We start from the raw sequence: 18,686 nt of genomic DNA on the forward strand, positions 1-18,686 counted from the left end.
GAAAACCATTTGCTGTTTTAGTTAGCCTAAGCTATGAGAAGAAAGACAAGGAGCACTCTCTCTTTTTCCGTCTCTCTCTCACACACAGGCACACACACACACAGTGAATTACACACTAATGACACTAATTACACACTCCCCCATCAGAATCTCACTCACTTATGTCATTGCCAGAACTTTTTGGGCATTACTCCTTCTTCTGCTGTTCTGCTTCTATCTATCAAAAACATACAGCTCTTGAAATGACAGCCTGCTTATTAACAGATGTCTTAACAATTGGCATTATTTGCTGTTTTTGTATTACTATCAAAGCTTCAAAGCTCAAAGCTGTGAGGCGACAGCGCTAACCACTGCACCACCGCGCTGCCCCTCATAGACATTATCTGTAAAATAACTTTTGTGGAGTAAAAAGAACAATATTTTTATATCCTTTCATATTAAAGGATAAAATGTAAATACGTTCTAAATTGTAATTAGGTACAGCATTTGAATAAATGTACTTAGTTACCTTTCACCAATGTAGGGCTGTCTTTGACTAAGGATTTACATAGTCGAATCATGTGGGTTTTTGTGCGCGGCGATTGCAAGCCGGGGGGACACTTGGTGGCTCCGCTTTAATCTTGAGAAGCTGCAGAGCTGCAGTCTGTATTCATTCAACTTAGACTGTAAATTTCTAAATCGGCTAAACTGAGGCTTTTTGAAGACCCTTTTCTCTCTCGGCTGCCTTTCACCGATCTTGTGCAGAGTTTTGCATGCTGCATGCTGTGCTGCCGACAGCTGCATGCACGTCGCAGTTCCTCACGGGTCTATTTCAAGTAGCCGGCTATTTCAACACGATAAAATATTCTTTATGTGGTTCATCAACGGTGATAAATTATCCAAAAGTCCCAACTCGGCACAACTCCAGTGAAGCTGGGGCGCCGTCTCTTCAGCAAGTGTTCCTCCACTGCCACTGCACACATAGACTCTACACCTACACATGCGCACTGACGACCCAGGGTTAGGGTTACAATTGTGGATTTATTTAAACACTTTAAAAACATTTATTGAAAATTTGATTCTTTTTACGTGTTTATTTACAGCATTAAACGTTGAAATGTATATTGTAATAGGCTGTATATTAAATTATTGGGAGAAAACTGGTAGTTCTTTGTAAAATCAGACGTTGAGCACCCCCATATCGCCAAAATTGCATGATCCACGTTTTGCTGTGGGATTGACAGTCGAATCAGGCTCCGCCCATCGAAGCATCGAATCTTCGACTATTCGGGGTCAGCCCTACACCAATGGCTATTACTTATCACTTTTTCTTCCTCCAAAGATTTGAATTAGTCATTTTTCACTTTTTCCAATTAGTAATTCCCTACAGAGTTGCAAATTGGAAATTTTCTATTTACATCATATCACTACAACTCACCAGGCATTTAGGTCACAATATGACATTTAGACTCCCACGGTGCAAATCTGTAAAACTATCACAGTGCATGGAAGCCTTCAAGCAACATTATGTAGTATTTTTATCTTTAAAAAAACAGCTTCAAAATCATGGTACAGACTTATAATAGGTTAGGTGACATCAATACTATTGCCTCTCCGGGCTGTTGAAACTTTCTATGGCACTACATAGTATAGAGTAAAGCATTACTCTATAAGAATAGAGTAATTCTTTACAGCATCACAACACAACAAAACTTCAGTTCGTGTAAAATGTAACTTCTTTGGAAGAAGCCGGCTCTGTATTGTCAGTTTGGATATCATGGCAGAGGCAGCAAAGATACCAAAGACGATGAAAAAAGAGACAGAGTAACCGAGCAAGACTGGACAAGAATAAATATCGGACTGGCTGTTACTCGTTGGCGTGAGCTAAAAGAGCTGAAAGGATGCAGAACTGATGCCAAGCTGGCCTTCTTTCTGTTGGACTAGTCAGTAATAATTTATTAACTGGCTTACTGTTTCTTGTGTTGTTGCGCTTGCTTGATTATTGGCTGTGTTAGCAAAACTGTTGAAATCAGCTAGAGGTTTCACAGACAGAGGTTTAGCCAGTACCTATAAATGTTGAGTTGATGTTAGCAAACTTTGTAGATACAACACACTTGGACCGGTAAGTGCTCTTGAGTCAGTTGTTGTCTAGTTTTGTTGGCTAGCTTGCCACCCACGTTTCAAGTAACATTCAAGTTGCCGAGAGCTTCGAGGAATAAAAGGCTGCAAGACAGACACAGAGCTGCCATACTTTCTGTTGTACTAGTAAGTAATATTGCTATTTCTTGTGTTGTCGCACTTGCTTGATGTTTGGCTGTATTTGCAAAGTTGGCGACTTGCTAGTTTTTGATCATAATTTAATCAAAACAAATGCACGTGTGTAGCTGTCCTTATTTACAACAGCGTGGAATTACACTCTGAAATGGTGGGGGTGCCAAATTGACTAGTCACATTTATTTTATTTATATTTGTAGGATTTGTTGGTATAAGATAATTCAACCATACTTGATGCTTTGGCCTGAAGCCATGTAGTACAAGTCTGCTTTTGATGTAGGAGGTGAAGAGGGAGGGTGTATAAAACTAGTATGTTGACAACTGCTTTATTTAAAATTAAAGGGGGTAAAGAAAGAGGAGAGAGTACAGGTATGGGAAAGACAGAGACACAGAGAGTGAAAGGTGAGACGCATAATCTCCTGCTGTGCTCTACATCCCTCAGCAAATGGATTTAAATCTATTTCCGTACGTGCCAACAATTGCCATTGAAACATAAACAATAATACAATGATCTAAAGAAGCATGTAGAGAAAACGTCTGGGACTGGGTGAATGAAAATGAGTACACCAAACCTACCGCATGGAGTGGATTGCCCTGATCAATCGGCACCTTGAAGTCAGCCTGGAGCTCATCAAAAGCTGTTATCTGTGAAGGACAGAGGGAAACAATTGATGACTGTATAATCGGTAAAACAGAGGGACAATATAGAATTAAATGTCTCACTCTGTGGCTCAGGAGGTGGAGTGGGTTGTCCACTTATCACAGGGTTGGCAGTTTAAACCCCACCTCCCCCACATTACACATGATGAAGCGGGAATTGCTTGGCTGGCCAGCACCCAAGCGTGATGCGTGCGATTGAATGGGTAAATGCACGGCAAAAACCTTGTAAAGTGCTTTGAATAAAGCGCTATATAAATGTATCCATTTACATAATTATTGCCAACAGCCTCCTGTATGTCTCACTACCAGCAATGCAGCGTTCACAATACAAGCTGGGCTGCAGAAGACCATGTTATTACCATAGATTATATCTACCTTTGTATTATATAGAAGAAACAATTGAAATGGCACACTTAAATGTTGGCGATATTGTTTTTTTTAACACTGTGAACAAATCCTATGAAAAGACCAACAATGAATTGATCCTTCTAACAGGTTTTGTATGTGGTATCAAAGCTTGATATATCATATTTCTTCATGCCATAGAGCTCCACTTTTCTCGATAAACTATTAAAAACACATCCATGAGCCCCTCTGTTTCACTGAGTGATATGCTTCCCACAAAATGTGCATTAGCCCTCATGAAAGGCAATTTTTACTTCAATTAGTTCAGTTGAGTAATGTTAGCTAGAAACTATAGTGCTCTGGAAATGACTTTTTTAAAAATACATTAATTCATTTAGCTGACGCTTTTACCTAAAGCGACTTACAATTGCTATATATGTCAGAGGTCGCACGCCTCTGGAGCAACTAGGGGTTAAGTGTCTTGCTCAGGGACACCATGGTGGATGGTCACTGTGGGGAATTGAACTCAGGTCTCGCACACCAAAGGCATGTGTCTTATCCACTGGCCCATCAGCACAGAAAAGTGATTTGAATAGAGTAAACAGCCATGCCAGCGGCTCTCTAAGGCTGTACTTAATAGTTAGTGTGCTAGTATGCTCATAATGACAATGCTAACATGTTGAAGTTGGGCAGATATAATAGATATCATGTTAACCATTTTAGTTTAGCATTTTACCATGCTAACATTTGCTAATTAGCACTAAACACAAAAACACAGTACAGTGACCGATCCAGCTGTCATTGCTATCCATAAAGCTATGCTGATAGCATGGTTTAAAAACGACAGTGCTCAGCTGTTATAGAAATAATACTATATATTTGTTCAGTGTTAAAGATTTACATCTTAACTATGACCAGTTGAATTTGGGCTAAGTCACAGATAGAACAGGATGTCAGGAAATACTGAGAAAGCAGCTAACACTGGTTATGATCTTTTAATGGGATTTGTTGACAATAAGTATAAAATAACAGCAGCTTTATCCTTTAAGGTCATGATCATTCATTCCAGTTCTCTTCCTTCACTAATTTCCTCCAATCTGTTGCCCTGTGGCTTCAGGTTCAACATGTCTCAATGTGACTGCACCATGTCAGCATCATCTGCTGAGCAAACCAATCCAACTGCTACACCGTCTGATAAAAATAGCCCTTGAGAAGGCCATTAGATGTAGTTGGAGCTCTCTCTAAGTCGCTCTTACAGGGAGGCATCATGTACCCACATCCTCCATTTCAGAATCAACTCTCGTCATCATTAGCACGATCTGCTCCAGTTAAAATGTTGGATCAAATCTGCCCAAAGGCACACCATTTGCATGCTAGAGAAATCAGAACCCCTTGAATTGGTGTCATTTGATCCTGCCGCCCACCCACTGCTGTAATGGTAATGACAATGGCAAGTAGTGATGAACAGCAGATAAAATACGCAACAGTTCCATTGGTGTTGCATGTGTTGCAATGGAGGCAATTGCACTACAAAGACAGATGCCATTGTTTGATTAGTTGGGTCTCAGAAGGGAAGTGTGTACGCGTGAGAGAGACACTACAGGAAGAGATATGAGGGCCAGTCAGTGTATCCGCATGAGGTGCGTACACCATGGGTGAGTATACCACTGCGCATTGTGTATGTATGTATGTGTGTGTGTGTGTTTGTGTGTGTGTGAGTCCAGAGTAAGACAAATGGGATTACTGTTTGTGTGGTACAAACATGTTATCCGTGCACTGTGTGCTACATGAGAAAGAAACAGAGGAATCAGTGGCATGTGAGTTTGCACATGTGAATGTGTGTGTTAGCCCAGTATTGGGAATGAACATCAGCGAGACGGCAGAGCTTTGTACCAATCCAGGGTTATTTTCCTGGGCTCGCCCCCACACTGACAGGCAGCTCTTAACATGTTATTTCCCAGTGGATCAGTGATCCTGACTCATTGCCTTGCTCTGTTACAGTGTGTTATCAAACCTCGAGCTATTCATCATGGGTGATGGGAACACACATACACACCATAAACCGTATACACTCGCATAGTCTTCATGGGTGTATAAATCCAAGCATACAGTGAAGCTCTGTACGCATTTGCGCACAGGAACACACTCTTCCACACTGACACACACACACACACACACATAAAAGCGCAACAGAAATATCTTGCCTATACATCCTTATGTGCATCATACAAAAAGAACATTATAGAGCAGATGTTTTAATGGATGTCAAGCTTAAAGGATCATTCAATTAAGTCTTTTGCTCTTTTCATCTTTTTGCCGTCAGTTCTGCCACTTATGATAGCAATGTACTCAAAGTAAATGCAGAGATGTGGAAACACGACAACATCGCTAAAAAAAGGTATCCTAATCAGAGGCCTGAACTGGCTCTTTTTGACTTGAAGAAACAGTAGTTCAACTCCAACACTTCAAGGTACGGGGTACATGGTAGATATACTGGTAGGAGTGTGTATCTGCCGTTATGACCTGCTGCAAACGAGATGCATAGCCAGACACCAGCTTCTGGCCACGTTGCTGAGGAATCTTAGCCCATTCCTCATGAGGCCTCCAGTTCAGTAATAGTCCTGGGTTTGTGTGCTGCAACTGCCTTCTTCAAATCCCACCAGAGATTTTTTTCTGGTGTTCAAGTTAGGTGACTGTGATGGCATCTGTAGATTCTTCTAGGACTTCCTCTGCAACCAAGCCTTGGTGGAATTTGAGGTATGCTTGGGATCATTGTCCTGTTGGAAGGTCCAATGACACCCAAGCTTCAGCTTACTCACAGATGGCATGACGTTTTCTCCTAGGATTTCCTCATACTTCAATGAATCCATCTTGCCTTCCACATGCTGCAGGTTTCTGCTGCCAGAGGATGCAAAGCAGCCCCAGAGCATCACCGAGCCACCACCATGCTTGAGTGTTTGAGTGTTCTTATCAGTGTATGCTTCATTCTTCTTCCTCCAGACATACCGCTGATCTATCGTGCCAAAATGGTCCAGTTTTGTTTCCCAAAACTTCTGTGGCTTATTTATATGATCTTGAGCATATTGGAGCGGACTTTTCTTGTGACTTTGGGTCAGTAGTCATGTACGTCTTGGAGTTCTGGCATAGAAACTGTACCTGCGTACAGTACTCACCTTACTGTACTAACTGAGACCTTCACCGTCATCTAGCTCTGTGAAGTTTGGGATAAACAAATCTAATTTCTTAGTGTTGCATTCTGATATATGTGTATTTGCTATATTTTAAGAGGAAGCGCATCTTTGTCTCTACCTCAAAAGAGTGACCGCACACTCTTTTATCTGTTCGCAGCCAGGACTTCTTGTGTCGGCCTTTCCCTAGACTGTGGTCACTGAGTCGGTATTTGGATATGTGTTTGCTTCGTAAGAGATACTTATGTTTATTTAATTTAATAATTGGGTTTACATGATTAATGGTTGGAAAGAAATGATGGTCTGAGGTTGAACAGTTTTATATGTTATTTGATCAGTGACTCTCAGGACTATATGTCACCAAAACTTATGTGTTTTTTTTAACCATGAACAATCAAGAATTTATTAATAAATAATCTCTATCTATCTATATATATAAATGCAATTTCATCTAGAATCTCTGCTTTATTTAAAAAAAAAAAGGCAAACCATATGCATGTTTTACCACAAAATATGATGCTTGTCCAATATGCAGCAAACATGACATGTCTGAACTCTGCTTGCAGCTTTTTTGCAGCAATTTATTGTGTTTTAGTGTGCTGATGTAAATGTGTGCTTATTTTCACCATCTTCTAATGGGTTAAAGCTATGACCAGCCAAACAGGCTTTTTCCTCCATGCAGCCTTCAAGGCATTCATATGGAAATAACAAGATTAAAAACAACAACAGCAATCAGAGGAGCCTCCACTCTAATGTTAAAGACTACAAGGTCCACTTTAATTATTCAAAGTCCTGTCTCAATTATTCATTGGGATTTTAAACCCACTCAATATGGGGTTTTCTGCACAGCAATTCCTCTCCGACCTCTGATGGGCAATTTAGAGCCCAATGAAACTGGTGCCAAACACTAAGGGCCCGATTTACTAACATCCAGAATAAAGAGTACTAAATTGCGTGTGCATTCTAAAACATTGCAATTTTAGTACCTGTTATGGGTGATTTACTAAGAATTATTGCGTAGATGACAACAGGATCAAACACAATGGAGGTGGCAGTATTTAAATGAGGGTTTTGCGTGTTTTAATGGTTTCTGCTGTGGAGAGTCGGGAGGGAAATCAGCCACTGCGTAAAAACCTTGGTTTGTTTCGTTCAGTGCGTCCCGACTATATGGAAATCGTATGTGCCTGCCTGAGATTGAAGTACTTGAAGTACTTGGGACAGAACAACTGGAAAAACTGCTTTGGGAAACCCCAGCAGAAACAGATACAGTATGCTGGAATGACCCAAACGTGAGGAAATGCCAGCAGATCGTGCTTCATCCAGCCAGAGGGAACAATCACTGACCATCCGCGCCGTGCCTGGTCGCTCTGCGATCTCCTGTCCCTGGCCCTGTATGCCCCAACGCTCTAAACTCCCCATTCCCTCTTCCATACCTACAATGGGTTGTGTTGCTATTACGACCAGTGCGCTGTGAACAGTTGGTGATCGTTCCCTCCAGCTGGATGAATTTTTGTGATCCATGCTGCAGCTGGGGGCTCTCCGCAACGCCACGCAACTTTCTAAATTCTTCCATCTCACGGAGAAAAGAAGTCAGGTCGAAACGAAATTTGCTTTATTGGCATGAATGTTAAGGCAACAGTATCGCCAAAGCTAAATGAAAATACAAAATACAAATTAAATTAAATTCATATAATTCATCGAATAAATAAAATAAAATAATTGTATTTCAATACATTGGATATAGAATAATATTATCTAATATTGTTCATTTCTCTATGTTTTCTTTCATTACGGCTGTGTCTCCTTCTGGCAACAACAACAGCAGCCATCTGTGCAACACTTTGCACCTTCCTTTCAAACGTATTAAATACAGAGGCTGTTGCACTAACATGAAATTGCGTTTAGACTTGTTAGATCACATTGCGTGTAGTAAATAATTGTATTTGCATGTTACCCTCCCACTACTTTGCACAATAAAATTGAAACGCGCCAAACTGCATATTTATTAAGGCAAAAGTACTAAATGAACAACAGGTGCTATCTTGCACTTTTGAAAGACGCCGTTAGTAGATCAGCTTTTAATTTGCTGGTGATATCAAGTTTGCACACGTTTTTACTCACGCAAACCTTTAGTAAATCAGGCCCCAAGTGTAATTTGCATCAGCCAATTGACATCTGAACAGTGTGGGGCTTAATTCGTGCAATCTGTTTTCTTCATTAACCAACAGGCATGATGCAAAGTTTACACCACAGGCTGCCCAATTTCCCTGCGAGGAGCTAACCTACAATGGGAAAAGGTCTGGTGTGAGTGCGCCTGTGTTGGTCTTTATTGCTTGTGACAAATGTTAGCTAAGCAAAAAGCCAATCAAAATGGCTGGCAATTGTCCAGCACAGTATGAATTCCTTACAGTCAAATCCATATGCAAGGATTGTTGCCCACGGAAGGATAGCTTGTTGTGTAGCTCAAAAGAAAATCTCAAGCAATTTTTGCTACATTTTTGTTTTAAACCTACAGACTTATCTCTCTGTGCTCCTTCCCACAGGCACACCGTGTCTTGGTTTGTTTAGGCGCTGAGTGTGTTCTGATGTTTTTGTTGTGCAACATCATTTTCACTCATGCACTTCAGCCACCACCGATTTACTCATTTCCACACCCCAAGTGGAGTATCTTTACTCTGGTTTGGTCTAATTTGGTATAATAGGATTAATAAAATCCTTTAGCTTCTCTTAGTGTTTCCCTCCTTTGTTGTCGTTACTTGAACCAGGCCATCACACAGCCATAAAAATTTTGCAGCTGAGTGCCAGCTGCCCTTGCTTTGTGTCTGTTAAATGTTCATCTGCAATTGTAGCTGTCCCAGAAATATTTGTTCTTATCTGTACTTCTTAAGTGAACCGAAGTAGCATAACGCAGCTGCAAGAACAAAACTTTCCACTCATATCTATCTATATGTTTGGTTTGAAAGAGAACACATTCTAATTCTATCTGATAATCTATTAACTCTCTCATGTTCTTCTATTAGTTTTCTATCTGCGGGATGCCTCACGTTTTTTTATGACTCACTCTGTATGGAGTCAGAATGATTGTTATTTGGGGTGCTTTACTGTACTGTATGCTCTCCCCTCATGCCTCTGGGCGCATGGAGAGCTGTTTTCTCTACTCTGCTGTGTGCTGGACTGTTACAGTGTGTAACCACTGTCTCCGCATCTCAAAGCAGTAGGTTAATGTTGTTTTTCCAGTTTCATTCCCTCGCGAGGAATAGTACATATTGTACTGTCTGTGTCAGTGAGCATATGATGTACTGTGATTGTGTGCTTCAGTTACCACCAAATCTCTTAAGACGCTTCATAATTTCATTCCAACTGCGTGTGGCTATTAGTGCTGCTGATGAGGCTCATTTGCATTGAAACGGGCCAATTTTGCACCAAATGTATACCTATTACCTAATTTAAAAATGTTCAAATAGCACCTGAACACCCAGACACTATTTGCTTGGCAGCACATTTAGGGGTGCATTTCATCATGGTTTCTTCATGGTTTCTTATTGTCTTATTTGTGCAGCTTTAGTGGCTGCAAAAGGCACGAATTTGCTGCTCATTGTATTAATCGCTGCGTTGTAAGATCCGTTTTACCCTTCTAGGACTGCGTACAGAAAATAAAAGTATCCCCTCTCATGCAGACTTCCTAGGTATCACTAGCTGTCCATATACTGGGAGTTTGCTTGTGTTTTAATCACTAACATGCTCCTGTCAGTGTTGGCCTGTATCTGTGCTGAACACCTTGGCAGGCGGGGACCACTGGAGAAGGCAGTTTCTTGATCCTTACAAACACTGCTGGCTCAGTTAACCCCTTCCTGCACTGTGACGAGATCAAATGAATATAATCTCTTCCTTTCAGAAAATTCCTATATCAGCGTTCTGTATTCTTCAGCTATCAGGACTTCAGACACCAAAGACACAAAAATGAATGCATCATACAGAACATCAATTGAGCATATTTAACACATATACAGTTATTTATATAAACAGGTGTGTAGTCACACCACACCTTTTGACTGGCCAAAGAAAATTTGTTGCAGTGACATTACTGCAGGACAATATTTGCTTTAGTACTGAAATCAATGGCAGGAGATCCATTACCATGGAAACACTGATTCAGCAGCACTTGATACCTTAACCTTACAGGCTGTTAGTAAGATAATATTGCAAAGGTTCATATTTTTTTCATGCCAACAAACTGGAGGTCACTAAAGGCAGCCGTTAAGCACAAAACATTGAACTGATAGACAATCATATTGAAAAATCCAATGAATTGTGATTGAAAGAACTGGATTATTGGCTGTATGTCAGTTAATACAGAGCCTGGCCAGTGTCAGGAGCTGGCTAATGGGAACAGTCAGCGCATCTCTAAGGTTGTGAAAAAATGATAAGACCTGTACAGTGTTTTTTGAAAAATTGCCACCAGTCTCATCATCAATGACAAAGCTTATGAATAAGAAAGAAAGAAAGAATGCAAGCAAAAACTGCACAATTTTCAAGCCAATGATCTGTCAGTATTTAAATGTGAAGAGATAGTGAGGTGGGTTCAAATAAGAAGAAAGAAAGAACTGGAAAGGACATGGGGGGAGGATGATAAAGGTAGGGTAATCCTACAGTGTATTCGCACAGTGTATAGTGGAGCAATAAAAACAGTGGAGTCAGAATGATGGATGAGAAGCCAGCAGGGGTTAATGAACACGGATCAGTGCTGAGCCAACCAAGCTCTATACTGAACGCTGCCTCTAATATAGCCTCTGGTGCCAGAAAAGCCCTGTTGACAGTATGCTTCATTGAGATTAAAATCAGCTATATCACCTATGTATTTCTTCCCCTTGATGTCTTACTAGGTCACCTTGAACACAAGCTACTTCCTAGTTTGTACAGTTCAGTGTAGTGTGGTAGAAAATCACTGTGGCTCTGCATGCTACTGTAAATTCTAGGTGAAACCGAAAGGACCTGAATTCCCTTATTTTTTGTTATGTCATTTATAGACGTGTCTCCGCCTTAAAAGGGAATCTACTATGCTTTCCCTTATTTTCTGTCATATACTGTGCATCCAGAAAGTATTCACAGCGCTTTTTCCACATTTTTTTATATTACAGCCTCATTCCAAAATGGATGAAATTCATTATTTGCCTCCAGATTCTACAAACAATAGCCCATAATGACAATGTGAAAGACGTTAGTTTTAAATCTTTGCAAATTTATTAAAAATAAAAAAAATTAAAAAGCACGTTCAAATTCAGTTGATTGGACATGATTTAGAAAGGCACACACCTGTCTATATAAGGTCCCACAGTTAACAGTGCATGTCAGAACACAAATCAAGCTATTAAGTCCACCTCTGGGACATGATTGTATCGAGGCACAGATCTTAGGAAGGGTACAGAAAAATTTCTGCAGCATTGAAGGTCCTAATGAGCACTGTGGCCTCCATCATCCGTAAATGGAAGAAGTTTTGGAAGCACCAGGACTCTTCTTAGAGCTGCCTGCCCGGCCCATGACAGCCTGCCTGGAGTTTGCCAAAAGGCACCTGAAGGACTCTCAGACCATGAGAAACAAAATTCTCTGGTCTGATGAAACAAAAAAGACTCTTTGGCCTGAACGGCAAGCATCATGTCTGGGGGAAACCAGGCACCGCTCATCACCTGGCTAATGCCATCCCTACAGTGAAGCATGGTGGTGGCAGCATCGTGCATCAGGTGTTTTTCAGCAGAAGGAACGTGAAGACTAGTCAGGATTGAGGGAAAGATGAAGGCAGCAATGTACAGAGACATCCTTGATGAAAACTTGGGGCAAAGGTTCATCTTCCAACAGGAAAATGACCCTAAGCACACAGCCAAAATAACAAAGGATTGGCTACAGGACAAGTCTTTGAATGTCCTTGAGTGGCCCAGCCAGAGCCCAGACTTGAACTCGATTGAACAAAAATAGGTGTGCCAAGCTTATAGCATCATACTCAAAAAGACTTGAGCCGGTTATTGGTGCCAAAGGTGCTTCAACAAAGAACTGAGCAAAGGCTGTGCATACTGACGTAGGATTTCAAACAAACGTCTTCCAACCTTATTTTTCATTTGTGATCTGATTAAAAGTAAATTCTATTTATGTGCCATAGAGCACACCGGCCAGTGGATGAGGTAGTGGTTGGGTGGCTGGGTTTTCTCAGAATGTCATTCCCTCTTATCACCACATTAGTTCTGTCCTCTTTTCTATATCGTATTTAATAGATATGGAACTCTTCAATCTTACAGAAAATTTGGATTTCATAAAGCCTGGGTCTTATTTTTAGGAGAAATTAGTATTTTGATAATAATAACATTTTAATCATTGCTAGGACGAAAATGTGTGACTAAAAAGTAGTCAGAATTGGCACAAAACAGAAGCTTTCAGACAATCACACAGGTTTCAAACAATCCACTATGTTTACCAAAATGAAGAGAAAGACAAGCTAGACTGTCAGTTGTGAATGTCACATCACAGCACAGTGTACAGAATACCTCCTGGATAAACTTTAACCTGATGTACTTACATACGTGTGCACATTTTTCTTCTGCAGTGAGGGGTTATTACCAACATTTTGGGTTTTCTCTCTTTCAGTTTTATCACCAAATGAAGTGGTTTAGATTATCTGGCTAGATCTGTCTGATTGGAAATTTTTGCCATAGTTTTATTTAATTCTCTCAGCCTGATATCATGTTCATATTAGCCATTTTCTTGTTTGCCCTTAATTAGCAGTGAGTTACGTATCCAAACACAGAAACTATTGCCTGTTTGATGAATAATGATTTTCAAAAACAAATACATTTTAGAGTTCTTTAGATTTATTTATAAACTCTTGCACATCTGACTCAATGTCAGACCCTTTTCTGTCCCTATATTGTTATATATATATATATATATATAACGCAACATCACGCCTCTTTGAGCTGCCGAACAAATCAGACAGGAGTTCGGGAACCAGGATACTTCATTGTATGAAGAACATGATGTTATCCTTCCAAAAGACGGCTAAAACTGTATAAATAAGACTGCAGTTTTAAAAAACCAGAAGTGTCCTGAAACAAAGCTCTGAAATCATTCACTTTTAAACCACAACTACTGATGTCCAAACATCAGAGTAAATTCATGCTCCTGAGAGCGAGCTACCGTCGTGCATTGATCAGGTTGCCAGATTCAAAAAATTATTTTCTAGATTAATATTTTCCTGAAACTATATGGTCCTCTACATTGATTTCCCTATGTAGTGTTAAATAAATATTGAATGAGTAAATTATTCCGGACACAGCCAGAGACGGTTGTAACAAGAACATTAAGTGGAAAGCCGATTGTACTTCATCTTTATTTCATTGCTGTAATTAGGACATGAATAAACCAGATGAAGACAGTGTGAACTTTGAGTGCCCTTCCCAACACAAAGCTTTATTTGCTGTGACTGAAGTGGTCTGTTCTTCTGTTCTTCTAGTTAATCATTTCGTTATTGATCTCTTTATCAATCTCTCCGTTTGCATGCCATGTTGTCACGTACTTGTCTCCTAGAAAAGCTAGATCCCTCATTCAACAATGAAATTTCAGCCTTTCCACACAGAACTTTACTTTTATTATCTACTACTCCTGTCTTTTGATCCCTATCTGTATCGCTGCCTAGCTTTGCATCTGCTCTTTCATGTCTGATGATCATTTTGTATTCTGCTTAGCTCCTCTCTCCTTTTTGCACATAGCAACCCAAAAAAACCATCACCAGAACATCATTGAGACAGTAACAGACAGGCGAGCATTATGGTTGTTCAGTGTGAACACTTATTCACACGACACCTCTCTTAAACCTGCGAATGCCCTGTACTTGTCAAAATCTCAGTGTGAGGCAACGTCATGCTTGGCGAGTTGGCGTCGCCAAGCGTCATGCTAGCTGAGCTGCTCCTCTCCAAATCCAGCCTTAAGTGTGCGGGAGATCTAATGTTGCCTCTGTGTTATTTAAACCCGCATTTGCTTTTGTGAGGTAATTTAAGGTAGGTGAAAGGGAGAGGGTGAAGAGAAAAAAGGTTTTGGCAAAGGCCAGATTAACCCATAAGAGGGTCCTGGAGCAAAAATGAGTTGGCCATCATTGGCCTCCACTATCCTCTTGCTTTCTATTCCATGTGTGTCCTGTCACATTTAAATGAAGTTTGTGTGGTGCATGTGCCTCGGCCTTGTGGGAGCCTCAACTCAAGCTGCCCTAATGAGGTCTCTCCAGCTCCGGATCAATCTCAGCCTTCCTCCTCTCAGTCTTCGAGGGCAAAGAACCACGGTCGCAATAGGCATAGCTGCAGAAGCTTTCTCCAATCCTCTCTTGAACCGCAGTCTCCCCCGTGCACAGTTCCCGGCAAACCACCACAGCGCACTCACAGCACACCCTCCTACTCATGCAGGACCGTGGCCAGCGGGGGACAGGTCATAGTTGCCCCTGTGCCTGCTCCTTATGTCTACGATCTTTCTCAGGTTATTTATTCATTCTTTTCATCCCCCACACACATCCGTTCACAACGCGGGTGGACACTGGAAAGGCGTTTGGGTCATGAAGAGACCTCTGCTTTGTTTTTGACATAAAAACCAGCCCAGAGTTAGCTTCCATCCTATTGGACAGGTAAGCTAATATTACTGCAAAGCATGTGAAATATATTGTGATATTGTGTTTTAGTCGGCTAAAGTTAGATAACGTTAGCTTGCCAGCTAATGCCGACCAATTGCTAATGTTGCGAAACACTACAGTTTTATAGCTTGCCAAACTTCACCAGCTAATGCAATTCATATTACTATGCTGTGTACTGGTATTATGTCAAAGTGTTGATTTTAGCCTGCAAGAAATGATGAAACGGTTTTAAATTTTATTTTTTGAAATAAACAATAAAATAAATGGTAAACTCTGATGACAAGGCAAACTACAATGATACATGAAATTAATACAAAATGCTATCTTGCAGGATAATTCCAAAAATTAGTAGTATTTTTTAATTTATGAGCTTTATTTCCTGTCAACATTAATCATCCAATACTATCATATTGTTTATAACTTTGGTTAGATTGGGATAATTGAGTCTCTGTTTTGGCTCTCTCACTGGGCACGCTCATCAGCACAAGCTTGGGAAGGTAGTGGTTGCAATCTGAAACCTCACTGCTAGAGGCCACTGAAAACTACACATGGCCCCTTTAAGGTGGCAAGATAGTCTTACAACATTAAGGAAGGCCCTCCCTAATGCCACAGCAGCCTATTACTCATCAGTAATCATTAAGTTCAGGAAATTAAGAACTACCCCACGTATCTTTTCAGCTTTGTAGCCAAGCAGAGTTACAACTATTGTGCCGTGTATTCCTGCAGTAACAACTTCATGACGTTCTTTAATCATAAAATTGGAATTATTAGAGACAAAATTCATCACCTCCTGCCCTCAACTAATACTGATTTATTTTAAAACAGAATTCACTTGACAGTGGTCCGAGACCATCTCTTCAATTCAGACCAGAGTGTGGTTGTTCACACCAGCCCAAAACAAACTGCACCAAGGGGGTACACGCTCTAGTTCAACCAGACCGTTCGGCCTTAACATCTCAATCATTTGGTTTATACTGTAGCCATGCATGACCAAATTTAATACCATAGTAAACGTGCACTTCTTTAATTGCTCTTTGGGGAGTAAATAAAATAATTTAAGATAAGTGACCTAAGTAATGACTGTATTAAAAGAATGTTTCCACACTTTGGGGAATACACTTATTAGCTTTCTTGCCAAGAGTTAAATTAACTATAAAGCTAGAACCAGGGGATGTTAGCCTGATTTAGCATAAAGAATGGAAACAGCAGCAACAGCTAGCCTGATTATGTCAAAGGGTTATAACATTTGCCAGTACTTCTAAACATCACAAATTCACATGTTATATCTTGCTTATTTCAAATCAAAATTCAAACACAAGAAGTCTTTATCTTACATGGGTTATGTACTTCACTACTTCTTGGTCAGACCTGTGACTTCCTGGAGTGAGCATTTTATTTTGCGTTGTGATCCTATTTAGTAATAAAAGTTTTAAATGTTGGTTATCCATTAATTAAAGGTTCAGTGTGTACGATTTAGTGGCATCTAGTGGTGAGGGTTGTGAATTGCAACCATCTGTCCAGTCTACCACTGCCCTCTAACTTTCAAAGAGCGTAGGACAGCTACCGTGGCTGACACAGCACAAAAGGTGTCTCTTCTGTGACAGCAAAAAGTGGCCAGTCAAGACATGAGGGTTCTTTAGGTATATTCAGGGTGCGGGGAGGCATATTACTGAAGCTGCAATAAACTTCACAATCTGACGATCTGTTTCTGTGATGACAAGAAGCCCAGTGTCCCTGTTACACCTTTGAGTATGCCCGGACACACAGCTACGGGGTTTAATGAAAGTGACGGCTTTTAAATCAGTCTCTCTCCCCTTACCCACTCACTTCACCTGAGAGGTGAGGTGGGGGGTTATTTTCATGAGGTAAAACAAACACCCCCCCCCCCCCCCCCCCCCCCCCCCCCCCCCCCTCTGTTTTTTACACAAATCGCACCCTGGGTATATTTAATAAGAAATGATATTTACTTAATTATTCAGTAAAACCATATATTAATGCGACTTGGCCACTGACAGATAACATGGAAAATGTAAGCCAAGAGTGTGAAACACTGTCACTGTTTCTGCACATTATAACCAACACATGTTTATACAAACATTGACAAGGGAAACACGTTCATTCTCTTATTATGGACCATTGCCAAAACGGCCCAACAATAATATCTGGCCCGCCGCCACATTATGGTGCTTTGATAGCAGCAAAAAATATAAATAAATTAATTCTTTGATAGTGGTGCTGAAATAGATGTCAGTCATTACAGCAACAGTTACTCACATCAACACTTCTTCTTTAGTGGTTTAGCCTACAAAATAAAAAGCAGTATTTGGACTTGAACTAAGCTTTTACTTTGAAAAATTCTGAACGACATTAAAAGAGTTTGTAGCTGCTTGCCACACCTCTGAAAGAGCCCTCAGAAAACGTGATTCCACTAAATGTCCTCTGCCTGGAGAGACTGGGGAAATGAAAAGGCGTCTGTAGGTTGATGGATGTGGATCAAACACTGAGACTTATATTATAAGGATGGTCTGCCCGGTTGAAAAATCCGCCCTACTTGTTGCTTCATCTATGCAAAATATGTGTTCATTTCTTACTGCACCTTCCATACTCTAAATACCAGAACTGCCACAACATAATGGACAAACCCAACTGAGAGTGCAAATGATGTCCATTTGACATTCTGCCCTCTGCCACGCAGCCAGGACAACCGCAAGGCTTTCCCATCTATCAGAGGCGCACCAGAGGACCGTGTGGCTCGCTCCCAGCTTTAATGACACGTAAAGCACATTAGGGGCTGTGGTTACATGGGAGGACAAACACTTAAGCACAGCCAAACCGTGGAAGCACTGAGCCGTAGAGCTCGGGGGAGGTCGCAGTTCACCTTGTATGTTAATTAAAATGCCTTCGTAATCATTTGTGGGGGCTCCCATGGGTGACTGGGGTGTTGGATTTTATGTAATGAACAGATTGATTCTGCCGATTGTTGCATCTGGTTTGAAGTGAACCACTCATTGTCAATATATCCCACAGTGAGAACAGTGTGACATGTTTGTCAGAAATGTTACATATACTAGTCCTAATGGATAATTATGTCTTCCTGAGCTGCCAGAATCACTTCAAGAGTCATAGTCTCTGCCTGATGGCTAGGAAATGTACCTCTCTCCACGCAAGAAGAAGAAGAAAATCTCTCTCTTGAAATATGGTGAAAAGTCCTGGCTGATCAGAACACTAGCTATAGGCATTTACAGTAAAACCTTTTGACTGTAGTCCTTTAAAAATCTGATCTCTTGTGTTTCTGAATGTGTTGTGTTTCCAAATTGAACATATATTATTAATTAATGTTAAAGTTTGAGAAATGTTCTGCTAATGGATAGAGTATGTGACCAGACTATGGAACCTTTGAACCCTTTCTCAAATCAATACGCTTAGAGATTTGCTGCTATAATCTCACTTGGTCTGGTATGACCATTAGCTTATGATGGCAAATGTCAAAAAATGTTAGAAAACTTTAGATAATTGGGCTTATCAAAACATTTATTTGAGTTAATTTACTGATATTGTGGCTCTTCTCTTCTTCTTTA

General features: G+C 40.5%; 1 protein-coding gene across 1 annotated transcript in view; it reads right to left on the reverse strand.

Moving 5' to 3' along the window:
* Window positions 1-18,686, reverse strand: part of cnih3 (cornichon family AMPA receptor auxiliary protein 3) — an 82,957-nt gene that overhangs the window by 61,361 nt on the left and 2,910 nt on the right. Inside the window, exon 2 of the mRNA XM_046061525.1 lies at window positions 2,830-2,898. Within this exon, the coding sequence (XP_045917481.1) occupies window positions 2,830-2,898 (69 nt within the window). The remainder of the gene's footprint in view (window positions 1-2,829; window positions 2,899-18,686) is intronic.

This window comes from Micropterus dolomieu, linkage group LG10, assembly GCF_021292245.1.
Source record: "Micropterus dolomieu isolate WLL.071019.BEF.003 ecotype Adirondacks linkage group LG10, ASM2129224v1, whole genome shotgun sequence".
NCBI lineage: Eukaryota > Metazoa > Chordata > Actinopteri > Centrarchiformes > Centrarchidae > Micropterus > Micropterus dolomieu.